The 26,670-nt window shown below is 38.0% G+C and overlaps 2 protein-coding genes across 3 annotated transcripts; both read left to right on the top strand.

The window, feature by feature from the left end:
• Positions 1–437: 437 nt before the first annotated feature.
• LOC149821099 (protein trichome birefringence-like 34) lies at positions 438–11,705 on the top strand. Of its 2 annotated transcripts, XM_089983783.1 has the most exons (6): positions 521–605; positions 696–922; positions 3,088–3,259; positions 5,792–5,991; positions 7,035–7,193; positions 11,192–11,705. In XM_089983783.1, exons 1-6 carry the CDS (start codon positions 549–551, stop codon positions 11,550–11,552), a joined length of 1,176 nt encoding a protein of 391 aa, XP_089839909.1. In that variant the 5' UTR covers positions 521–548; the 3' UTR covers positions 11,553–11,705. The 2 variants fall into 2 exon arrangements, with proteins under 2 accessions (XP_089839908.1, XP_089839909.1); XM_089983782.1 differs by having other exon boundaries at positions 438–922.
• LOC149821098 (protein trichome birefringence-like 35) lies at positions 11,258–15,566 on the top strand. The gene is made up of 6 exons (XM_089983781.1): positions 11,258–12,043; positions 12,137–12,446; positions 12,558–12,729; positions 13,196–13,395; positions 13,766–13,918; positions 15,168–15,566. The coding sequence occupies exons 1-6, from the start codon at positions 11,839–11,841 to the stop codon at positions 15,496–15,498; spliced, it is 1,371 nt and encodes a 456-aa protein (XP_089839907.1). The 5' UTR covers positions 11,258–11,838; the 3' UTR covers positions 15,499–15,566.
• Positions 15,567–26,670: the final 11,104 nt, after the last annotated feature.

The following is a 26,670-nucleotide window of genomic DNA, read 5'->3' as shown; positions in this document are numbered from 1 at the left end:
TATATATATATATATATATATATATATATATATATATATATATATATATATATATATATATAACATTTTCTACTCTCATGGATAAGAAAACCCTTAGGTAAGTAGTCCCTCTGTATATGGTTCTGTTCTTTGGAAAACAAGAAAACTAGAGACCGTGCACATGACGCCTTCACATATTATGACCAATGCAACCGTCACCTAACGTTGTTTTGATGCTTGCCTTACAATTTGGGCATGCCACCTTCGTCATATCCACGCAAAGGTACTTGTACAGTTGTACTATCACCTGCCTCCCTTGAGATGTGCTTCCCCTCGTTGGATTAAGAAAAATCCAAAGACTTAACCGCCCTTGATCAAATTCCAAAAAAGACATTTTACCCTTCAACGTATCCCAAAAAAGCATCGTATATCATGTACTCAATTGTCAACGAATCTTTGCAGCGTTGGACTGGCAAAAACCATAACCCATGTTCCATATTTGCCGTTAGGTGTGACTTCCTTGTAGAAATATGGTCATTAACAAAGAGAGAAGGTGAAGGCAATGAGAGATGGCGATTGCCAAGAGGTTGGCGATGAAGTGGCCAGTATTGCTGCGCATCAACAAGGTATGGGGAGTAAAAAAAGATCTCAATTCTCTGCTTATCTTCCTCATCATAGGTGCTGTTCTTGTCATAGCTAGCACCATTTCTAGACAGATTACAGCCGTGCCGGGCAACTCACTGCCTGGAGAACGATTGAACCGGTCACGCCGGACATGCGACCTATCTTCCGGCAGATGGGTGTTCGACAATCAGACCTATCCTCTGTATCCTGAACGGCGTTGCTCTTTCATGTCTGATCAATTGGCTTGTGAGAAGTTTGGAAGGAAGGACTTGAATTACCAAAATTGGAGGTGGCAACCACATGGATGCAGCCTCCCCAGGTAGGATATCCTTTGCATAGTTCATGTACGAGAAGCAGTTTTGTGTGTCTTGTGTTTATGCCAGTGTTTCTTGGATTGATAGGCTTAGATGGTCATTCTTTCCCCTTTTTCCCAATTGAGAGTTTGACTGTACAGGCACAGAACACAAGATTGGTTTTATTTTGAGAACTCACGAGGCCCGAGGCCCGAGGCTACCGTCAAAGCTGCCTTGGAAGCCGTTCATCCATGTGATGACAGCTACAACACCATGGATGAATAGGTTGTTTCTGAGATGGGAGTCAGGGTTTTTTTTTGAGAGCCATTTAAGTTTTAGATGAACGGCATCTACAGCGCAAAAATGATTGGTGCCCTAAACATAAAGAAACGAGATGGTGCTCTGGCTACCGTCGATCAAATGGATGAATGGCATCCAAGGCAGCTCTGCCTCTGACCTGATGCGCTCTCTTTTATTTTTGTGTGCTTTCCACTTTTTACATGTATACCATGGCTCCAAACTCCTATTCAGGGGTTTGACATGTACGTTTAAGCTCTGTTTGGGCTCTTGCATTGAGATGGAAACACCATTTCTCTGTGTTGTAAATAGTTTTGCCATGATGTGATGGAGTTGCAAAAAACATCTTGTTAGGGCTCCCAACTCCATTCTCAATACAGTGTTTTGGCAACACTATTGTTCCCAAACAGCAGATTTCCTGAGAACTTTGGTGGAAACTGCAACACACATCCAATTCAAGATTCCAAGATGCCTCTGAGTTGTTTCTTTTTCTGCAAAGCCAAAGTTGGGGGCTCCACTCGGTGGGCAGGTTGTCCCTTGGAGAGGTTTTAAGCTGAAGTCATCTAGAAACAAGGATTGGTAAATGATAGTACCTGCCAATGACCAGAAAATCAAGGGTTTTCTCTTCGGTTGTCCAACCAAAAAAAAAAACAATCAAACACTTGTTAGCCAATTGGCTCATATCAACTTCATAAGACTTGTCCTCGCTCCGCCCCCCCCCCCCCTTATATATATATATATATATATATATATATATATATATATATATATATATATATATATATATATATATATATATATATAGAGAGAGAGAGAGAGAGAGATGTTCCACCCCTTATCCTCTTTTTCAAAATAAATGTTCTTTTAGCAAATCTGACCACATAGATGTGATCACAATATCCTCTTGAATCAAACTTTTTCCATGTGCATATAAGATTTTACAAAGGTCCAAAAATCAATGGTTATGAAATTTTTTATATTATAAAATCTTACCTACACATCAAAAAAGTTTGATGGCAGAGTATATTCATATGTGTTCAACCATGAAGATCACATTCATATGGTGACATTTGTCAAAAAAAAACATATGGAAGATAAAATTTTGAGAGGAAAGGTCCATAGGTGAACTGTTTAGATGGTGGACCATGCCACTTATTATATATATATATATATTGAACCGGGCCTAGGCCCGCCTGTCAATTGACGGGCTGAGCTTTGATCGGGCCAGACCAGTCAATGCCCCCCCGTCCATTAACAGGCCCATTGTCCACCCCTATCCAAGACCCCTGACAAGAACCATATTTGTATTTTTTATAACATTACGGCCTTGCAATGCCACCGTACATTTGGGACATAAAAATGCATGAGGCCATGATGCTCCCATGGATTTATAAGATGCGGCCTTTAGATGCCATCTATTGTGAGGATGAACAACACCCGCGGCGCGGGCCTGAAATGGCATGCATTAATTCAGTTAAATAGAAATTATGGTACTTATTGTTTGTTTGTTGACGAGGAGCTCTTCCCGAGAGCTGGTTTACTTAATGGGCCTGCCCTCTTGTTAAGTAAACCTCGGGTGAGGTACCAACTGGGGCTCGGGTTGTCTGGTAGGAGCAGCTAGTGCACGTCACCTTGTTTTGGGACGTTGCAGGTTCAAAACCCAAGGTCTTAGTTGTATATAACTGGTAGGGGTGTGCCCAATCCCAAACGGGCGACCCAAACGGGTGCAATTATGGTATTTATCATTTATCATTTTTTCAGCAAGTTGGTTGTATAACCTGACATGATGCATGTGCAGAAAAAGATAAAACTTACTGACTGCTTCAAGGATAAGGTTTGGTTAAACAAGTAGTTTAATTTGGTTTTGTTGTATGGTGGTGCATGTGGAGAGAAGGTTTAATGGCACAAGGATGATGGAGAGAATCAGGGGGAAGAGGTTGGTGTTTGTTGGAGACTCGTTGAACAGGGGACAGTGGATATCAATGTTGTGTCTCTTAGAGACTTCAGCAGACCTTGCCAGAAGCCCCATGCACTCCAATGGCTCTCTGACAACAGTAAAATTCAAGGTACAAATGCAGTTTTTATTTTCTAGTTTCATTTAAAGGTTCATTGCAAATAAAAAAACTAGTTACAGTTATGTCCCTTGCCAAACATTAGTTTAGTTTGAATGTGCATTAAATCAAATTTAGTAGGTCTTCCTTCTAGCAGCTTAACTAAACAACACCTCTATGCCTATAGAAAAAGGAGGATTTTACTGTATAAAATTCATTTGTGAACTCTTGGACCGGGCAAAGGTTGTACCTGCCGTGAGATATTCGATTTGGACTTGTTAAACCTTTCTTTTTTCTCCCTTCTATTGTCATAAAAACATCCAACTATTTTTTCTCTCTGTTTTTGGCTGTCACAGAGACGCGCCATTTTGTGTCTCCCTGGTGACACGAGCAGGGACGCTGATTAGTACACAGATTTGTATGGCGATTATTTTATTATAAATGCATTTTAAGTATTAAACTATCGAGAAATAATTTTATTTATTAAGTAAAGAGCCTCGTATCTTATTCTTCAAAAAAAAAAAATTGTTCATGGGATTCGAAATTGCATCCCGTGTCCTCTGGTGACAGGTTTTTGGTGCCAAATAAGAGGGGGATGGCGCACCCTTTTTAAAGAGTCCGAATCGGGTGCAATCACATGGCACAAAATTTGTGCATTAAGCACCTGATCACCCTCCATCAGGCCTTGGGCCCCACAACTTACAGGCCTATCCCCAAGATGGAGGGTGATCAGGTGCTTAATGCACAAATATTTGTGCAATCATATTGCACTTGATATTTTTCACCTTTTTAAAAGGGTGAGGAATCTGAAAAAAAGGAGTAAAAAGTACACCTTAGCCAAATGGTTGTAACGTAACATCACTCTTGTTTTATAATTATTTCCCCTTTTCAAGGGGACCCTAGTGGACGGCAGATCAAGTGCCATCACATTGCACATTTGAGCGTGTTGCTCCACCTGATCTGACCTTTATCATCTTCTGTTGGCCCATACCCAGAGATGGAAGGAAGCAAGGTGCAGTCACACACTGAAAGTGTGCAATATGATTGCACCTGATCCACCACTATCCTAGCTATGTCACATGGGTGCGGGTGCGGGTGCGAGGATTCGGCACTTCCAAAAAACCCGGGTGCGGGGGTGCGGCAGGGGCCAAAATGTAATATATATATATATATATATATATATAAAGTGGGTTGGAGAATAGGCGGGGTTTTTTTTTTAAACTTTGCAGCTGTCAGCAGCTGTGCGTGAAAACTGAAAAACTTACTTTATGCTAGTAGCATAAAGTTTTTTAAAAAAAAATTCGAAGCCCATTTGGGCAATTTTTTTTTTTTAAAAATGAACATTAATGATCCTGGGTGCGGTCAACGCACCCAGGATCGAGTTGACCGCACCCGGTGCGGCACCCGCACCCGCGTCGAGTCGCGTCGATGCGGGTGCGGCACCCTCCTAGCCGAATCCCTATGACATAGTATCCTAGTGTAGGTGAAGTTATTCGAGGAACAAGTTCATTGACCCCACTGAAAATGGAAAGCTAGGCTTTTATTTTACTTTTTGGTGGTTAGGTGATCTTGTACAGAGAATGGGAGAGTCATTATCAAGTTACCAAGCAACTAAGAAAACACCATGAATTTGGAAACAGGTAGGAAAGCATCAAGTGGATCAGGTCATGTTGTATACAATCCATCAACCAAGTAAACAATTATGTGCTCAATTTCCACAGCACATCTCAGTTGGGAACCGTGCACCTCACATTGGAACTATGAGAGTGGGACCCACGCATATGTCCGTCAAGGGAGATGTGCCAGGTGGGATTGAAGGATAGTTTATATATAATATGACCTTGATCTGCTCTTGGTTATGAATTCTTTCTAACATGTAAACAATTAATATCGAAAGCTTCAATGAGGTAAGAAACACTTGGGAGGTGTATGGCAGCCTCAGAATTAGATCCAAGGGAACTGCTCAGAGATCCCCAGTTCTGAAATCTAAGCATCTTAAAATAGATGGGGGGAGTCCCCAGGGAAGATCAGGTGCAATGTGACCATCTGCTGTTGGGCCCCACAACACAACTGATAAGCTGTATCCTGAAGATGGAGGGTGATCAGGTGCAGCAGCATACTAAAATTGTTCAATCACATTGCACCTGATCCTCCTTCGAGGTCCCCCCTCCCTTTTTTTTACTTAACACTAAAAGTAAGGATCTCAAATCCTCCAACCAGCAGGTTTGATATCCTGCACTTGATAAACCAGGGATCATGGTGTGGTGCTCATGCCATATCAGCTCCCTCCAAGCCAGCTCAGATCCAGGACCTAAGATCCCTCGCTGTTAAACACACCCTTATATCATGTACTAAACTTAGGTAGTTTTTAAGTTTAAGTTCCAATAAAGTAAAAATCTGTTTTGAACAATAATGCTTGATTGATGTGTGGTGTGACACACCTATTTAGCACTCTTATCCTGGAATGTTACTTCTATTAGTATCATTAGAAGGAAAAAAGAATTCAAAGAAATATGACTTGGTTTACAAATGCAAATCTTCATGCAGGAATACAATACATCAGTTGAGTTCTATTGGACCCCTCTATTGGTAGAATCCAACTCAGATGATCCAATAAACCACCGATTGCCGGACAGAATAGTGCGCCTGGAATCGATAGAGAAGCATGCACAACACTGGACAGATGCAGACATCCTGGTCTTCAATTCCTATCTTTGGTGGAGAAGAGGTTCCAAAATGAAGGTCTTGTAAGTTCAATCCACTAAACTCTAATTTTCTTTCTTATTTCATGATTCACTAACAATAATAGCAAACCAATCTAATATTGGAACTTATAAACACTAAGGCCATGTTTGATATATTTGGTTATCTAATCCGACGGATCGGATTTCAGATCTTCGGTTTTGAGATCCAAGGATCCGTGGCCGGTGGCCCGGCCTCTGTGGGTCAGGACAAAGAACCATGAATAATTAAAGCACAAATATGTATCTTAGATCTTCAAAAAGTGAGGACCTATGATAGGTGTTTCATTACTTTAGATTTGGGCTTGAGGTCTCTGCCACATCAGCGCCTCCCCACCACGTAAGATCCTTGGATCTGAGATCTGAAGTCATCAAAAACACCCCAAGAATGCATTTGATATCCTTAGATCTTGAGATCCGAGGCTCCTACTCGGATGAAAAATCTGAGGATCCGAGGTGGTGCCCCAAAGGTCAGATCCCAGATCCCAGATCCTCTCCTCTCTCCTTTATGTTTCATAAAATAAGGATCTCAAATTCGATGTAACCTTGGATTTCAGATCCGAAGTATCCTTGGATCTGAGATCCCACATTTGGCACAACTCAGATCTTGGCATGCATGGGGCATGTACCACATCAGCAGACCCCATGCCACCTCAGATCTGAGGAGCCGAGGTCTGGACCAACGGTGTCTAAGGCACCCTAGTCTTCAAGAAGGGAGGATCAGGTGCAATGTGATTGCATGCTTTTAGTGTACTACTTCACCTGATCACCATCCATCTTAGGGATACAACCTGTCAACTGTGGAGCCCAACAACAGTTGATGGGTGATCAGGTACGGCAGCACGCAGAAATTGTGTATTCACATTGCACCTGATCTTCCCTTCTCTCCGTGAATATCTTTTAAGACATGATTTCTCTGGAGTAAGTCATCCAATAAAAGGTTTTCTCTTTGTAGTCAATCAGGAAGGAAGGTTGGCATAATGGATTACAATGATGGCTATTTTGGTTACTGTATGAAAGCCCTAAGCTAGGATCTTGTTTCCTATCAGGTGGGGGTCCTTTGAGAGCAACGACAAGGTATATGAAAAGATAGAGATGCTAGCCAGCTTTAAGATGGCACTCAAGACATGGGCAGACTGGTTGGAAGCACACGTAGACCCCATCAAAACCCATATTTTCTTTGTGAGCTTGTCACCGACACACCAATCGTAAGTCTCAATCTTTATCTTCACTGTTACCATGACTCTTTATCATCCTTCGAGCGGATGAGGTGAAACTGTGGGTGACAATTGGGTTACGTAAAACGCCAACACAAGTTCTGACTAGGGGTGTCAACGGGTTGGGTTTGGTTCGAATCCAGGTAAAAGCAGACTCACACTTGATTGGAGATGATAGTACTAGGTCCAAACCCAAGTTCAATTGGATTCATTATAAGAGAAACCATACCTGGCTCTTATGAGGATTGCATGAACCAGACCTGGACCATACCTGGACCATACCTGGTAAATAATTTTTTTTTTTAATCTTTTTTACATTGAAAAATTGCAGATCTTAGCTGGAACGCAGGTCAGGCCTGGGTATGGTATGAAATTTTATAATCTGTACCTAGATTCATATATTAATCAGTCCCTTGGATCCGAGTCAAACCCGACCCATTGACACACCTAGCACAAAAAGTTAGCTGTGGGACTCATGATTCAGGAAGTGTTGCTTTTGTGTCAAGCGTTTTATGTAAAATATTGTTTTCAGTTTTACCTGATCCCATCTCCATTATCCTGGTTTAGGTACGACCATTTAAAAACTTCTACTTGGCCTTTGCTTTTGGGCCAACATGGTGGCAGTCCTTTGTCCCCCACAAGCCCATATTGAGTGGGCTGGTAAATGGTATAAACAAACCAAACAGATCAGGGTGTTCAAGCATGTCTTACTTTCATGGACAGTCGAGCTGAACTCGAGCTCATGGTGATCCCGAAGCGAGTCGAGTTCGAGTAGGTTTGTTTATAAAAATTGTTTTTTTTTCAAAAATTGAGAAAAAATATAAATTTAATTTTATGCCTACTAAGCGAAGCTTGAACTGACTCATTTACATAATAAATACATTGTCCCAAGGCTGTAAGTAATAGGATTTGAACTCTAAATTATTATTTGTGAGCCAAATAAGTTAACCATATAAACTCTTAAATATGTTTACCAACCAAATATGTTTACAGGTATGAACCAAGATTTTAATAGTTTTTTTGTATTTTTTTTTTAAATTTCAACCTACGATGTGATTTAGACCCTTGGTTTTATAGAAATAGACTCTTGGATCATCCAATTATGATGTATAAGAAGAATCTTTTAAGGGTTGAAAATCAACCGTTTAGAATTTTCATAAATATTCAAGCATAAAAAATTATATTTCTTGATCTTATTATGATGATCCAACAGTTGATTCCTATAAAATAGACCATGTCGAATGTATCTGCAGGGTTAGATTTACAAAAAAACTATAAAAATCCGAATTCATACCAACAAACATATTTTGTTGATAAACATACTCCAGTTTTACTATGTCAATATATTTATTACTAGGAAACGAGCATATACATGCTGAACACTGGTTGTTCATGTTTGGCTTGCCAAGCCTACTTCATGAGTTCAAGCAAGCTCTTTGTGAGCAAAACACGAGCCAAACCATGAGCAACTCGTCTCATTTTCAGGAGGACATCATTAAAAGTGAATTTCCTTTTTTCTCTCAAGAAATAAAAAAAGTGAATTGCTTTTCAGAATTATTAGGCGTAGGGTTACATGGAACTTAAGACACAGACTAATTTGGCTTTAGTTCCAACTCAAAACAAGGTCTAAAACAAGTTCTGTTCTTGGTTCAACTCAGAACTTGACCATATCCTCATTTGTGGGCAGCTCATATCCAAATCCAGATCAGATCTTGGACCTATGACCACTATTGGTCAGATCTAGATCCAGAACTGAATATTTTATAAAGTTGGGTCCGGGTTGGAATATTTGGGTTCAAACCATCCGCCTGTCATACTTTTTATCTTATAGAAACAATGAACCACATGTTTATCCAGAACTGGTGCCACAATGCTCAGATTGGATCCAGACCTGGCCTTCCAAGGTGAGCTTGAAACTGGATATGGATTCAGAGTTAAAGGTTTAATTGTAAAAACAAAAAAAGAAAAAGACAGATATACTGTCGGTTCAAGTAGGTTTCTTTCCATATCTAGGCAGCTCTGTGACAAATATCGCGATATTTATAAAAATATCATCGATATATCATGAGAAATTGCCTGAAAGTTTAAAACGGCAATTTCGTGCAAGATTTTCAAACCGTGACAAATATTATGATATTTATATTTTTAAAAGATATTTATTATGAAAACCCCCGAGATTTTTATTTTTAAAAGTATTTTATTTATATTTTATTATAAAATTATTTTTTTATATTTGTTAATTTATTTTTTATTCCCAAAATTTTGCCAAAAAAATGTGAGATTTATGAAAATTTTCAAAATCTCCTGAGGTTTTTGCCTGCAGAGATTTTGCCGTTTTTAACTTTTGTCACTATGCTAGGCAGATTGGTACTTGTCAAGCTTGGCCCCCTGACTTGGCCTTAGCAATAATAATGAATGACAAAAACTTTTCTCTCTCTCTCTCTCTTTTTTTCCTTCTTATCAAGGCAAATAAATGATACCGAAAAAACCAATTTGCTGATGCTACCAAATTTTTTATCTCAATTGGCATAGCAGTGTAGATTTCAGGTAATGAGTCAGTTTTCACCAAAGGGTAATAAATGAAAGGAAAATTCTCATTTAAGAGCTAATATTTTGCCCTTAATCCAAAAACAGGCCTCACTTTACTGAAATTCCTGATATGGGCCATAGGTTTCATGAAAGTTTATAAGGACCCCAAGTTCACATATACATCTCAGGAGTGCGATTTTTTTTTATTTTATTGTCTTTTAGAAATAAATAAAAAATACTCATTCAACCTTAAGAAAAAAAAGGATGAATATTTTGCACATATGATTATAAGGTTATTATTGACCTTTTCTTTTTACAGTTTGCATAAAACAGCAGCTTATAACAGGAAATTCAGAAATATGAGGCACATTTTAGGAATTACAAGCAAAACGTTTCTCCTAAATGAAAATTTTCCTATGTAAAATGAATTCTAGTTAGTTTTGCAAAAGTAAAGTAGTCAGTTACAAACAAATAAATCGTTGGCTTTCAGCAGGAGTTGATTCATGGGGTTCATCTGCTTAACCAGGTCAAAAGTCTGAGAGGGTGTACTTAAATGAAGAGAAAACATTGAGGGGCGTTTTAGATAATCTGATCTCAAGGCCTTTTGGAGTTGAGATGGGAGGATCTCAAATAGGGATGTCAATGAATCGGATTTTATCTGATATTAGACCCAATTCAATTCCATTTAGTTGCATTTGGTAAGCCAAAACCATATCTGATTATAGTTGGATTCAAATATGGTTTTGATTATTGCTACCGAGTCCGAAAAATATCTGAATTTGATGGATATCCAAATCCATTTACTTGTAAAAAAAGTGAATTTGGTATGAGCTTTTCACCATCCAAGTCCGAATCTGAATTCTAATCCACTTAACCAACATCAGAAATATGGTATTGACCACATAGGATCCAAATCCAAACATTTTACTTCCCTTATATCAAGTCTTCATATTTTTTGTCCAACCGCCACTCATCGGACTAAAAGTATGAGGATCTCATGCCATTTTGAGGATTGAGATCCTATGTTTGGAAGGACGCATCTGGCTTGGACCCCACGCCAGATCTAACATCGATGGAAATGTCCACGGATCTCAAGGTGAGATCCGTGGTATTCAAACGCCCGCTCACGGTTACATTAAATAGGAGCAAAAAGTTTGGTGGTCATCTGAACTAAGATTAGTAGGCTAAGCAAATTAAAAAAAATGGAAAAGTCATATGAAGACTAGCAGACTAAGCAACTAAAAGAAATGGAAAAGTCATCTGAAGACTAGTAGACTAAGGCAAAAATAAATAAAATTAAATGAAAAATGAAAGCTCAGTTTACCCACTTTCCTGCCGTGATTATAGGGGCACAGAAAGCAGCCCAACATTCCCCACCACACAATACCTATCAAATAAAATAAAACAAGCAAATAAATGCCAGCAAATCCAATATGAAACAAGCAAATCTATTGAAACAGGGCCGGAGAGTGGGACCTGCATAGTGAAGGGAACTGTTACAACGAGACCGAGCCCATTACCATAGATGGGTTTTGGGGTCAGGGCTCAGACAGGGCCATGCTGCGAGCAGTAGAAGAAGCAGTGAACCAACTCAGCATCAACAACCCTCTGCTGAAGATCACATTGCTCAACATCACCCAACTCTCAGAGTACAGGAAGGACGGCCACCCTTCCATCTACCGCAAGCAGTGGGAGCCACTCAAACAGGAGCAGCTCTCTAGGCCAACCTCCTACGCCGACTGCATCCATTGGTGCCTTCCTGGTGTACCTGACGTTTGGAACGAGCTCCTCTACGCTGCCCTTTTCCAATCTCCCCTGTAATCAGCAACATCACTTGTTATTAACCACCCCCACATTAAGGCAAGGGTGGGTTTTTTTTTTTTCCTCTTTTTCCTTTTGTAATTTTTTGTTGGTCATTGATGGTTTGTTACTATTCTTGGTGATAAGAAAGATTTGAGGATGAAAATCGCGAAATCTACTTTTGTTACTGCGTCGGCAGATGAAATAAAACACTTGACCATAGTTTAGAAATGTGTTGATTTTTTGTTGTTTTTGTTGGGTACTTAGAGGGAAAGAAGAGGGCGTTTAGAGAGAGAAAGGATAGATCATGCAGAGTGTGAGTGGGAGAACCCCAATTCCAGTGCTTGCTGTGTTTCTCTGTGTTTTTGTTGTTGGGTTTTTCCTCTACAATGAGAATATCAGACGGATCCAGGAAGAGAAGGCTGTTGAGCTTCTGAATAGCCTGTCAATTGCAGTACCCACTGTGGACAGAAGCAGCAATGGCACAGATAATCGATCCAATATGAACTCAGGTGGAGCTTCTCACTCGGTTCTCTCGTTGCCCACTTCTTTTTTTTTTGTTTCTTGAGAGATGAGATCCTATGGTGGTGTTTTGGGGTTTTTAGGTGGAGAGTTCGACTGGTCGAAAGCGTGCAGTTCGATCCGGAACCGCAGCGTTGTGGAAGAAGGGAAGCTTTCTGGACTGGAAGCCGGTGATTTCGATTCGGGATATGAATTCAGAGATCGACGGGCCGGGAATCCAGACGCCTGTGATCTGTTTTCCGGGAGATGGGTGTTTGACAATGCTTCATATCCGCTTTACTCGGAGTTCGATTGTCCTTATATGTCTGATCAGTTGGCCTGCCGGAAGCACGGCCGGCCGGATTCAGCTTACCAGAATTGGAGGTGGCAACCTCACAACTGTAACTTAACAAGGTCAGAGTTTGGAACCGTTTGCTTTCCGGGGTGAAATATTTTATGGTTGTGGTGAAATGGAAAATGTATGTTTGTGCTTGAATACTAGATATATTGATTTCCATTGTGTAGGTGGAATGCAACGGCTATGTGGGAGAAGCTTAGGGGCAAAAGGCTCATGTTCGTCGGGGATTCATTGAATCGTGGCCAGTGGATTTCAATGGTGTGTCTGTTGCAGTCTGTTATCCCTGAAGGCCAGAAGTACATGACGCCCAACGCCCCCCTCACCATCTTCAAGGCTAAGGTACTTTTTCCTGCCTCAGATATAGGTCACAACGACAAACCACAAATACATGTACTTACAGAAAGAGAAATTGATAAATTAACACTTTTGCTAAAGCTATCCTGCATAAATTATAGAACATAAGGGAAAAGAAAAAAAAAACACTTCTAGGTATCTTTGCTCTTCCTATTGTCATTTTGAATCTGCTCTGAAGAAGGTTGGTTACATCAGGCTGGAAGCTGGTTAAAATCTAACCATGTCTAACCACACAAAGATCAATTATTGACAAACATATTGAAAATTGCTTCTTGAAACATAAAAGGTTGAATGCAATAATATTGAAAACTACTGCATTATGTATAGCATGCTATTTAGTGTTTTGAGAACAATATGTTTCAAATCTACTGTGAAAAACCAGAGTGGTCTGAAACTTCATCTAGTTTCTTCAAGAAGAGGTGATCATACTTTTTTCCTTGTGTTTGTGTAGAAATATAATGCTTCAGTGGAATTCTATTGGGCTCCTTTACTTGTTGAGTCGAACTCTGATGATCCAGTGAATCATAGACTAAGCAACAGGATTATCAGGCCTAATTCCATAGCCAAACATGCAGTTCACTGGGGAAAGGCAGACATACTGGTTTTCAATTCATATCTGTGGTGGAGAAGTGGAGCCAAAATAAAACTGCTGTAAGTCTATTTCGCTAAGGTCCTTTTTCTTTCCCCAAGGGTGACTCGGTGCACATGCTTATTCAGAAAAATGGGATGTAGAGCACAACAGAATCCCAACTTATCCCAGTTTTCTAGAGAACTTGATGCATCCGAAGTCCAAATTCCAAACACCACCCAAATGAAAAATTAAACTGTGGATCCAGGGATATGATGCTAGTCCACTGTTAATTTGATTGGATCAGTTATTTGGAAAAACATCTGTAAAAATAGATGTTGGGTCGAACACATTTCCTGGTTTGCCCGCTGAGACGTTGACAGCTCCAGGCATTCAGTATTTCCTAGCATTTACATTATTGGTAATCTAGGTGAAATACCTTATGCCATGCAGATGGAAAGATGCAGAAGATGGAGCTTGTGAAGAATCTGAAGGCTTGGAAGCATTGAAGTTGGCACTAAAGGCATGGGAAGACTGGATAGTTTCAAATATAGATCCTCTCTTGACTAAAGTATTCTTTGTTACCATGTCCCCAACACATCTCTGGTTAGTGCATTATGTCCATCCTTTGTTGTGTGACTTTACAAACAACAGAAGCCTATAACTATCAAAATTTTTAATTAGACCATATATCATGCTTAGAATTTTTCATGCAACATGGTGTTTTTTCCTATAACATACAAAGGAACAACATAAACTTTGAGTCAGGATCTCTCTCTCTCTCTCTCTCTCTCTATCTATCTATCTATCTATATATTTATTTATTTATTTATTTCACCCGATTTGGCACTGGAGGCATGGACAGACTGTTTAGGCTAAAAAATGTAAACCCTTTCTTGGCTCAGTTGTCCTTTTTACCATGTCCACAATGCATCTCTGGTTAACAAACTATATCATCCTTACCACACATAATTTGAGCTTCCTTTTTACCATGTCCACAATGCATCTCTGGTTGACAAACTATATCATCCTTACGACACATAATTTGAGCTTGTAAACTTGCAACATTATCAGCTTATCTCAGAATTCCATTACACAGAAATTTGGTTAGTTGTATCCTTCAAATTATCATAAATATATGATGTGTACTAGTTTCTGGTAATACTTTTGCTTAAACACACAGTTCTCTGATTGACTTTTTTCCTTCAGTAAAACTGCATATATGCAATAAGTTTAAAAGAGTTCTCTAGATTGGATAACCTAATTATGGCCCTTTCTTGATATATATGAAAATACAATTATTTTATGGGTAAAAGAATAATGACATTTCTTACAAAAATATAAAGAAACAATTAGAAAAAAGAATTAAGATATAAAAGAAACAAAAAAGATACTTATAATATATGAAAAAGATGTTTTCTTGAAAATCTCGGGGATACCTCAGGAAAATATCAGATATTTTTGGTTATGGAGATATTTTGAAAATGTTGGCTGATCTTGAAATACTGATAATATCGCAATATTTTCAAAATATCGGCGATATCAGTGACACTGCTGCACCCCCTGCCCTAACATATTTTTGTCTCTATCTAGAAGAAAATTAATGAACTAGCTCCTCATCCTAAACGGTTCCTTGCCTTCTGGTTACCAGCCTTGCCAAACCCAGAAACTTTTGTGCAACAAGATGGTTCTGTACTTAACTATAAGTTAATCTCATATTTTCTTTTTATATTGGCAATGCCTGAAAATATGATAAAAAGAGTGAGAAAAGGTAAAAATAAGTCATTTTCTCACCTATGTAGCCTTAACTGTCAACCCTTTTAAGCATTCTATTCATGTTAAGTGCAACCTGCAGGAACCAAGAGTGGGGACCTAAAAGTGGTGGTAATTGTTTCAATGAGACAACACCAATGGAAATGGAGAATTACTGGGGAAGTGGATCCGACACCCGTATCATGCGAGCACTTGACCGTGTACTTGCCAGGTTGGGATCAAGAGTTTCTGTTCTAAACATCACCCAGCTATCTGAGTATAGAAAGGATGGGCACCCCTCTATCTACAGAAAATTTTGGGAGACATTCTCACAGGAGCAAATGTCAAATCCTGTAAGCTATTCAGATTGTATACATTGGTGTTTGCCTGGTGTGCCAGACATTTGGAACGAGCTGCTATATGCATTTTTGTAAAATGTTCACAATATTTAATTTATTTTTCAATGGAGAAAGATGGTATTTCATTGGTTCCGTGAGTAAAACAGCAAGTTAAGCTATACTTGCCTGCTTGACCTTTCAAAGGTTGCCTTTCTGTCATTCGGCATCAAGGAACTAAGGATGATTATTGTTTAGTTATACTCACCAAATGCATGTAATAGTATCAAGCAGGGTTAATGGAATCTCTGCTTACATGTCAAACTCATTTCTTGGGTTTCCAAAATAAAAAACCAAACATTTCGGTAAACTTGTAAGAATTATGTGAAGAATGCATGGGAGACCTATCTCCCATTGAGTGAGAAACCTGTTTCACATCACATGGGAAACCTACTTTATGTAGCAAACTCATTTCCCGTAATTTGGGAAACATGTTTCCCATATGTTCCTCATATGTTTTCCTTAAAAAAAACTTTTTTCTTCTTCAATAAAACAGTTGAGATACATATGTTATCTAAAACTTTTAATTACTTAGTTGAAAAAAATTATGCTTCTGTTACATATTTTTAATGTCAAGGACGTATAGTGTTGGATGAAATAGAGAAATCTCATTATTTAACGTTACTGAATTATTTTAGCCTTATTTTTTTAATCTATTTGAATGAGAGGGTTATTCTCGTGTGATCGAAACAAACGTCCCCTGTATGTTGCATTTATACACTTTATTTATGGTATTTATATTTTATTAAAAATAGCCCGACCATGCATTCATTTAGGTAAAGACAAACAACTTGTGTGATTGTTTTATAGCTATAGTCAACGTATTCACATATTTTATGAACTAAATTGACTCATTAACTCTTACTAGTTATCATAATAATACTAGTTAAGTTTATGTAACCTTATAATATTATTCATAATTTCATACATATTGCTATATTTTCACTTCTCTCTCTCTCTCTCAGAGAAACCCATAACAGTGGATGAACATTTTGTCCACTGTTGGGTCCAACGTGCACCCGCCGCTGATCGTGTGCAATGCACATGAACAGCTGCGGGCACGCATTAAATGAAAAAACTGTTTTTGTGGTCGTGACCGCTGCTAAAAACAGTTTTGCTGCCCAGGGAATTAACGGCGATCAAGGACTGCGGCTAATTCACTTTTTTGCGCAAAATTGACATGCACGGTGTTTTTTTTTATAAATGACCAGGTATGGCCATGCTCATGCATGGGTTCATGCTTTGAGGAGAGAGGTGAGCCCATTGTCTCTCCAATGCATGAACTGCCTACTCATGGGTCTATCCAAACGAGGGCATATCCGAATATGCTTCATTTGAATAGACATGAAAAGTTGTTACACACACTCTAAGAGGGAAATCCGGAGCATTCCAAAACGGCTGGGCAACAGCTACCTTGGAGAGGCATAGTGATCCAGCCTCTACTCTTTTTGTCAAGAAGTATACAATTTGATATTAAACAAGGATTGGATATCGAAGAAACCCCCTTGAAGCATGCCCTGCACCATTGACAATATTTCGTCCCACTCTTTGCTTGCACTCTCTCTCAATCTCCTTCACTGCTCTTTGCGCATCTGTAATCAATCCTTAGTGGTATCAGAGCTCAAGTCTCAGCGGTGCGTGAAGACTCGTCAGTCGCCATTTGCGGTTGCAGATCGTCGCTCTGAGCCACCGATCGTTGATCGTCGTTCACCCAATACACCTGAAATCAAAACAAGGATAAGCGAAGAATAGTTAAAAGTTTATTTTTTTAATTTTGAGGTTATCACTAAAAAACCAGCCACCCTCTTGCTAGAATCTTTTTTCCTTTACCAGGTAATCAAAATAAAAAATTTATTTTTTTGAAGAAAACCCTATGTCTAAGGCAAAGGATTTTTTTTTTGGTTTTCTACCATCGATTTAGGGAACGAGCAAATTGTGAATCAGAACCCGAGGAGGTAGAACCCCCTTTGCACACGTGCGTGTGTGTTTTTCTGAGCATCAGTCTGCTTCTTAAATCGAAAGTGGAGGACGAAAATACCCTTCGTTTGGCGACCCCTATTGTCAGAAACAAAAACAGGAGATTTTTTTTAGGGAGGAAGCAACTAGAAAAAGAAACCCCTCACCTATTGCTGACGAAGGTGGAGTCATCACTCTCTAGCTTCTTCTCATTGTTTGCCACGGGCATCTAGAAGCACCACCTTCCTTCGCTGCTTGTCGATGTCGAAGGAGGTGGAACCACCATCTTTATTTTCTTTTTTTCTTCACCAACATAAGTCAGACCTAAATCTTGGGTTGTAGAGGAGAAAGGCAGTGAAATCCGCCATTTTTTTTACGGAAAGAGGGGAAGCCAAGGTCGGTATTGGTGGTCCTTCACCATCAGCCTCCATTTTTTGGCTAAAATCCTACCAAAAAACTCCAAGGGGAAGCAGCATTTTTTTAATGAAAGGAAAGAAAAACAAATCTTTTTTTTTCAACCTAGGGTTTCATAAACCCATTTTTCAGTTGTATACCTTTTTTAAGGTTAAATTATTGAAATGCCCTTCTACAAAAATTTCTAATTTTGTATGTCCCCTCTTTAACGAAAATTTCTATTTTTCGCATATGTACCCTCTTTAACAGAAGATTACTTTATTACCCCTACTCAATTGTATTAATTTTGGTTGTATCCCTATTTTAAAGTTAAATTACTTATTTGCTCTTGCAGTTTTTGATTAATTTTATAGTTTAATTTTGACTATTTATTCACTAAAAAGCCTCTTGAATTTTTTGAATATTATAAGACAAATGAGATCAGACCTCAAACTACAACATTTGAAACACCTCAACAAAATGGTGTGACTAAAAGATATAATAAGACACTTCTTGACATGGTTAGATACATGTTGTCTCATGCTTCGTTACCCAAAGTATTTTGGGGAGAAGCTATTTCTACAACATATTCTGAATAGATTTTCATGTAAAGCTATTGTAACGCCCCAAAATCCTGAACTTATAACTTTTCAAAGGAAACCCTTATGCAAAATTATAAAAAAATATGCTCAAGAATGAAATGTCAGAGAAAGAGTGGGATCTTGATATCATCACGTCATCGCACCATCGCCTACCATTCTGACCTAATCATCACTTGTACCCCACAAAATGGGTCAGACTTATAAAAATCTGGTAGGTACATAGATATAAAAATTTATAACAAAACTAACATATATGTTGTTCATCTCGTGATGTGCAATTCAGAATAAGTAAAATAAGCATGATAATCTTGTTTCAATATTAATTGTTTTGAGAGTACGCACAAAAGAAACGTAAAAATAACTGAGACTGCCCAGGGGTTTGTTATTCTATGTATTTTGATACCCCGAACAACTAGTTGAGTCCGCTTCTAAGGAGACGGTCAGTGACCGAGAGAGATTTTTCCAGAGGCATACATGGCAAGGAACGCTCAGGGGTTTGTTATTCTATGTATTTTGATACCCTGAACAACTAGTTGAGTCCGCTTCTAAGGAGACGGCCAGTGACCGAGAGAGATTTTTCCAGAGGCATACATGGCAAGGAATGCATCCAACTTCTGCAGAAGTCTATAAGATCTACTACCTAGGATAATTTTTGGTAGCCCTGTCCCCTAACTTCGATGACTAGAGACATTGAGTCAATTGCTACTTGAGGAGCGTAATTATTAACAACTTGTTCATCAAATTTGTTGTACCATCTCATTCTCTCCCTTGATGGAACCAAAGAGATGAATGGGTATGTCAAGTTTTATTTTTAACTGACGTCTCATTCTACACGTTCTGGTCTTTTAAACCAAATCGAGCATCTTGTATGTGAAGGTGAATTGATGTACTTTTTATGAAATATATTTTAAAGATGTATTTTGATGAAAATTATTTGTAAAAGTTAGTTGGAGATCAATTTTTTTTTAGATTTCAAGTTCCTCTTGGAGGGCTGCAACCATCCTTCAACAAAACACTCAGAAGCCAATACAAGAGAAAGGGGGTTGGCCGATTGATTGTTTGATATTGCTATTCTTATCGCAGGAAGCTCTAGCCAAAAGAATAGTTGTGACGTGTTTTGGTTTCCAGCCATCTGATCTGAGTTTGGACTGGTGAGTATGTGAGGTTTTCATTTTTTTTTTGTGTTTTAGCGATTTCTTTACAGGAATTGCTACTTGAGCATGTATGAAATTTCTGTAGCTTTTAGCATTTTGTGTTGCTTTATTATAAAAACCAACTCTAACTAGTGTGTGAACTAGGTCAAACTCAAGAAACGGTCTTTGATAAGCTTTGTATTCAAATCAATGCTATGATTATTGCCTTAAAAGAAAAATTAAAAGTAATTAAAAATCAACAATTAAATGGTTAAGAGCTTATTACAACCCAATCAAACTCAAATGAACTTAATTACATGTCTTGAATGTAGCCAAAAGGCCCTAATTAACTAGAGATTGAAAAGCTAAAAAATTGATAAATGAAGCTTTCGCCTTTGATCCTTCAATGGAGATCCAAATCCTTTTCAATTCAGCACACTCCACTCAGCAAATGACCTCTACCTGTTAAACACTAAAATAAAAACACGAAAATACAAAATTCTATATTAATGGGGTTAGCACACAAAATTACAATTCTGCCATTCACATTCCAGAATTTTCTCTCGAAACAGGTTTATATAATTTAGTAGAATGAAATACATTTGAATTCGAATCCTTCTAAAAATTTAAATTCAATTTACGAAATTAAAAAATTCCATGTGAAACTTCAGTTACAACTAAATGAACAATAACTAAGAAAAACATGAAATCTACTATCAATTATCTGATAGCTTCTTGTATTTGATTGTTTCAGTATAGCAAACTAAAATGGAAATGGATGAAAATTTTCAAATTGAAACTAGATTCATCGAACAATCCATTCCAATTTACGGATTCAAATTCGAAGTTTAGAATCTTCAGATAATTGAAAAACAAACTACAGAAAAATAACAGAAAACTACAGAGCAAAATTTCAGAGATTTTTTAATATGTCGCCAGAAAATTCTATAACAGACCATGAAATGGAATCAGATCTTACTAAATTTTCTACAAAGAGAAAATAGATTCAAGCAAGAAACAGATCCAATTTACGGATCTCGATTTGGATTTTAGAAACTTGATTTACACTAAAATCAAAATCAAACAAAAAACAAAATTCTAGAATTAACGATTTTTACACTTTGATTCATTGAATTGGATCAAAGAATGAGTAATTCAAAATTCATGAAATGAAATCTAATTCCTAAATCAACTAATGATAAAATTGAAATCACAAAATAAGAATCAAATTATAGAAAATAAATTTAAACTATTTTTGAGATTCAATTGAAGAATTGGAATGGATTTGTGTCAATTCCAACAAAAATCAATTGAGATCTATTATCTTTTTAAAATGAAATGAAAATGCAATTGAAGAAAGAACAATAACAATGCATAAACTGAAAATTACATAATTGAAATTCTAATTTAAGATCTAAAACAAAGATTAACAAGATCAAACAATAGAAATTGCAAATCAATTGTTGTTTTGGAGATTAAACACACGTTAATCTCTAAATCGTCAATTGAGATCTAATTTTCATATTTTTCAATTAAAAATTCAGATCAATAACATAAACAAAAATTAAAATTACAGAATTAAAATGCTGCAAATTTAAAAGAAATAAAAAAGGGGAAGAGAGTGAGTTCACCGGTTTTCCCCGATCCGACAATCTCTTTTGGTCTTGATTGAGAAAAGGGTGGTCTCCACCTCTCTTGATGTGTAGCACTACCTTCAGATCAGATCTCTATGCTCAGATCTTAAGTGAGAAAGGAAGAAGAACAAGAACAAGAAGATAAAAGAAGAAGAGAAAAAAGATGAAAAAGAATTGCATGAAATAGAAGAGTAGATGAAAAGAGGAGAAGGCTAGGCTTGAAATGGGTTGGAGATAACATTCACGTCCCCCCCCCCCCTTTGGTTATTTATAGCCACTTAAAAAATTATAAATTAAGTCCTATTATTTTTTTAATATTCAAAATGCTACCTAATCTACTTGAAAATTAAAATTACAAGTTGGCACCATTTGAGACGGGGTTTTTGGAAATTTAAAAAGTGGATTTGGGTTGGAGTGTTTGCTGAACACATTAGCATTAGATCCAAGATCCAATTAATGTGTTTTGGACTGGATCAAGATCCAAATCACCTCAAAATCTGCTTGAATGCCATGAAATAATCATAACTTCCTCGTTTTAACTATGAATTTTGCAAGATTCGAACCATGACTTCTTTATTCCTGAAACATCATAAACATGAAATGTAAACCAATAAAAGACACATAAATGCATGATTTTTTAATGAATCGTGAATGCATTGCCATGCATTAACATGAATCATCACCATTTATGTGACTTTCTTTTAATAATCGTGCAATTTTATGCTACGAGGTTACCATAAGCCTCTCATCCAATCATCATAGTACTAACATGTCGTGCATGTTTGATAGTACCACTATGATGAAAGGGATATCCGTTTCTTAGAAAGAAACCCCAAGATCATTTAAAATTTTTTAAAGTCCTGTGCTTTAGGCTGGAAATATTCAAGTCTTTTCGGATACCAAAATGAAGGACTGAATGTACCACTTAGGGCTACGTAGTCGAAGCCTTTCTGTTACGCAGGTTTGAGAGAAAGTTTTGGTTGTAAATACGCAAGCGCCAAATACTTTTTTTGCTTTTTGAGACAATGAATATTACGAGCTTTGAAATCTTGCATGTGAAAACTTTTAAAAATAAAGACTTGGCGAGGATGCGCAAATCTGTGTCTTTTAATGTAAGCATAATACAAAGTAGGCAAGAGTATGCAAAACTGTGTACTTTACAAAGTTATATATATTAAAGCATAAGCTTGTGCACATTACAACGTGACAACAAGGTAAATGACATAAAGTAAGGCCCAATGTGCGAAACCACACATTGAGCTAAATAAACCGTGTAAGCGATGCACAATGTATGAAACCATACATCGATTAAATAAATTGTTAAGCCATGCATGATGTACAAAATCGTATATTGGCTAAATAAATTGCATAAGCGATACACGATGTACGAAATCGTACATCGACTAAATAAATTGCATAAGTAGTAGCCTGTGCACATTACAACACGGTGGCAAAGTAAATGACGTAATTTAAATGGACATGAATATGCAAAACTGCATCCTTGAGTTAAAAGCTTATATATATATTACGTATAAGTTAGAAGTATTCTGTCATTTGTTCTCATATGCAACTTTTCCCTACCTTAGAGATGGTCGGACTCGCTGACGATTCTAAGCATAGGTTTTCAAGGGCTCATGCCTTGGTAAGCGTGTTATATCCATTATGTTGATGTGGTGCACTAAAAGATATTTTATTGTGTTGTGAAAAGAACAATATAATAACTTAACAGAATAAGTGACGCTTGTGTCGCAAGGGTTAAACTCGAACCTAGTTTGAGCCAGTCAGACCGAGTTAGGCTCGGTACAAGATGCAGGTAGTAAAGCTCGATTGTGCTAGGCTTGGTCTACTAACTGAGTTGGCCCAGTCTAAAAGCAGAGACCAAGCTAAGCTCGACTGGCTACACGACCAATGGGAGGGGGTGGGCTCAGTGGTCAGGTCGTGCCCGACTTGGTCCCCATCTTGCAACATGAAGGGGGGCTGGCCCTATTGGGGCTCAACTCGGCTGAGAGGGGAGCAAAAAGAAAGTGGTTGTTGCTGCCTTCGGGGAAACAGGGGAAGAAGAGCACAACGGCACCCGCGTGGTGGTGCTGCTTCTGGCAGAGCAGGAAAGAGCGGTGCTGCTGGGAGCATCCCAGCAGACCCACCAACTGATGGTGGGTGGTCTGAGGCAACAATGAGGAGGCACGGGTGCATGTTGCCTCCTTGCCAGAAAACTCAAGGGAAAAGGGGAAGGCGGATGAGGCTCGTTGTCAGGCCACTGTGGAAAGAGGAAGAGGGAGGAGCAGGGCCGAAGGCCCCTGCCAACCTCTAGTGGTGTGAGAAAGATGACGAAACCCAAGTCTGGCTTGGGTTTAAGATGACCGACCACCACTATTGAGGTGGCCGAAAAAAATACCTAAAATCAAAAGAAGGGAAGGACTTTCCCTCCCCTACCCCAACTAGACCACTGTCGATGGCAGTGGCCAGCAATGGCAGCTCCCTGCTGTCATTGCAGTGGTTGTCATGGGAAGCCACCAAAAAACAGAGAGAGAGAGAGAGAGAGCTCACCCGGGGAGGCCGGTGTACCTGAGGGGGGAGAGTCTTCGTGCACCGACAAGAGGGAGAAGACGAGGGGGGAGGAAAGAGGCGAGAGGGAGAAGAAGACGAGGGGGACGAGAGGATCAAGGTCAGGGATCTCTATCATGCGAGAGAGGGAGGCGAGAGGGTGCACCGACGAGAGTCGGGGGGGTGTTGTGACCTGGATCCGAGCCGGATCCAACCTAGATCCAAAATAATTTATTTATTTTTAAAAACATGATTCTTACAGCTATTATCTCTACATCCTATGAGTTATGAACTCGAAGAAAACCAGACATTAACCATATTCATAGATGGGGTTCAATAGCTCATATAAAGGTTATACGACGATCAAGAGATAAACTCGATAGTAGATTCTTAAGGTGTACCTTTATTGGATATCCCAAAGAATCCAAATGATATAAATTCTATCATTATGATAAGAGTTCAATTGAAGGTAGAGATGTTATATTCTTGGATAATTAAGACATGAAATCAGTTATTCCCAAAATAAATAGAGATGATCTATTTGATTTATTATTTGACTCTGATAATTCACAAAAACTGTTAGGTAATGATGAACCAATTGTTAGTGATCAAGAATAGTTAGGTAATATTAAACTAACTGTTAATGATCATTATTCTCATCAAACTCAGGTTAGCTGTAAAAGGTCTAGAGCTCTTCCTTCATACTTGGATGAGTATTATGCCTACTTATCGAAGAAATTATGTTATTCAATAGACCTTGATGATATGAGAGATAACCTGTTATATAATGAGGTAATAAAATCACTTGAGTCAACTGGTTGTGTTAAAGCTCTAGACAAGAAAATTGAGTCCATCGAGAAAAAACAAGTTTAGAAATTGACTGATTTATCTAAGAAAAGAAAAACCATTAGATGCAAATAGATTTTAACGAAGAAATTCAAGTCTGATGGTAGTATTGATAAATTTAAAGCTAAATTGGTAGCTAAGGGATTTTCTCAGAAAAAAGGGTTAGACTATGTTGACACATATTCGCCCATTACAAAATTTGACTCAATACGAATTATCTTGGTTATTGTAGCTCATTACAATTTAAATCTACATCAGATGGATGTTAAGACTGTGTTCCTAAATAGTGATCTTAATGAAACCATATTTATGCAACAACCTAAAGGATATATTGTTGAAGGCAAAGCGGATAAAGTGTATAAGTTAAAAAAATTCTTATACGGACTTAAACAGTCACCACGTTAGTGGTACTTGAAATTTTATAAGGCAATAACTACACTAAGCTTTGTGCCAAATAGATTTGACCATTGTGTTTATGTCTGAAAAAGTGGGAGCAAATTCTCTATTCTCTCACTATATGTGGATGACATTCTTTTAATCAGAAACGATAATGATATGATTGTCAAAACCAAGTCATATTTAAATTCTCAATTCGAGATTAAAGACATGGGAGAGGCATATTATGTTCTTGGTATTAAAATCACTCATAACAAGAATTCTAAACTTTTAAGCTTGAGTCAAGAGAGGTATATAAATCATATACTCAAGAAGTTTAAAATGAGTGATTACAAGCCTATTAGAATACCTATGATAAAAGGTGACAAATTAAACAAGAATGATTGTCTGAGTAAAGGACAAGAAATGTTGAATGTCTTTTATGCACAAGTTATTGAAAGCTTGATGTATGTTATGCTTTGCACGAGACTTGATATCAACTTTGTTGTTGACCTTGTTAGCCATTACAAGTGTAATTCTGGTTGGCCTCATTGGCAAGCAATAAAGGAAATCTTTCAATATCTAAAAGGGATTATAAACTTAAAATTATGTTTTTAAGAAGATACTTTAGAATTGACTAGATATTTTAATGCTGACTTTGTGGACAACACAAATGATAGTAAAACCACTTCTGGATGTATTTTTCTTCTTAGAGGAGGTGCAGTTTCTTAATCATGCAAGAAACAAGGTTGTGTAGCTCAACATACTCAAGAAGCTGAGTATGTTGCTTGCAATGCTGCTGCTACTATTGTTGTTTGGATAAGCCGCTTCATTAGTAATTTAAAGTAGGATAAAAACAATAGGCCAATACAAATTTATTGTGATAATCAAGCAATTATCGCTCTTATGAAAAGTTGAGCCAACTCTAAAAACAAGTACATAATGGTAAAATATCATTATATTCATGATATGATTGAAAAAATGAAATTGCAGTCAGTTACTTACCTACCTCTGATATGATTGCATATCCCTTAACAAAAGGTATATCAGAAGAGTTGTTCTAAAACCATATATCTTATATGGGATTAAGATATGTCTAATAAGACATCTAGTTGGATGAGTAACATAGAAAATAACTCATTTCAGGAACTTTTATGCAAGTGTAATACTCCAATAGTCGGAGGTAAAATTTTGCATCATGATGTGGTTCACATGGCCAAGTGAAAGATGTTGGTCATAAATAACCAGGTATGGCCATGCTCATGCATGAATTCATGTGTTGAGGAGAGAGGTGGGTCCATTCTCTCCCCAATGCATGAACTGCCTAGCCATGGGTCTATCCAAATGAAGGCATATTTGAATATGCCTCATTTGGATAGACATGAAAAGTTGTTACACTCCCTCTAAGAGGAAAATCCGGAGCATCTCGAAATGGCTGGGCAATGACTACCTAGGGGAGGCATAGTAATTCAGCCTATGCTCCTTTTATTAAGGAGTATACCATTTGATATTAAATAGGGATTGGATATCAAAGAAACCCCCCCAAGCATGCATTGCACCATTGGCAATATTTCGTCTCTCTCTGTTCACACTCTCTCTCAATCTCCTCCACTGCTCTTTGTGCATCCACAATCGATCATTCATGATGCGCCCGACATCATTCAACCATACACTCATCCATTGTTAACAGACATTATGTCCACTGTTAATGGATGCATGCCCACCCTT

The sequence above is a fragment of the Nuphar pumila genome, chromosome 12 (genome assembly GCF_984573655.1).
Source record: "Nuphar pumila chromosome 12, dmNupPumi1.hap1.1, whole genome shotgun sequence".
Taxonomy (NCBI): Eukaryota; Viridiplantae; Streptophyta; class Magnoliopsida; order Nymphaeales; family Nymphaeaceae; genus Nuphar; species Nuphar pumila.
This window is presented reverse-complemented; position numbering and strand designations above follow the sequence as displayed.

What these genes read in the sequence shown, in the direction of transcription:
- LOC149821099 (XM_089983782.1), top strand. Translation starts at nt 549, where the DNA reads ATGGCGATTGCCAAGAGGTTGGCGATGAAGTGGCCAGTATTGCTGCGC. An exon ending in TGACAACAGTAAAATTCAAG is followed by an intron (nt 3,260 to 5,791) that starts GTACAAATGCAG and finishes ATCTTCATGCAG; the next exon opens with GAATACAATACATCAGTTGA. An exon ending in TTGTCACCGACACACCAATC is followed by an intron (nt 7,194 to 11,191) that starts GTAAGTCTCAAT and finishes CTATTGAAACAG; the next exon opens with GGCCGGAGAGTGGGACCTGC.
- LOC149821098 (XM_089983781.1), top strand. Translation starts at nt 11,839, where the DNA reads ATGCAGAGTGTGAGTGGGAGAACCCCAATTCCAGTGCTTGCTGTGTTT. An exon ending in CACAACTGTAACTTAACAAG is followed by an intron (nt 12,447 to 12,557) that starts GTCAGAGTTTGG and finishes TCCATTGTGTAG; the next exon opens with GTGGAATGCAACGGCTATGT. An exon ending in ATGTCCCCAACACATCTCTG is followed by an intron (nt 13,919 to 15,167) that starts GTTAGTGCATTA and finishes TGCAACCTGCAG; the next exon opens with GAACCAAGAGTGGGGACCTA.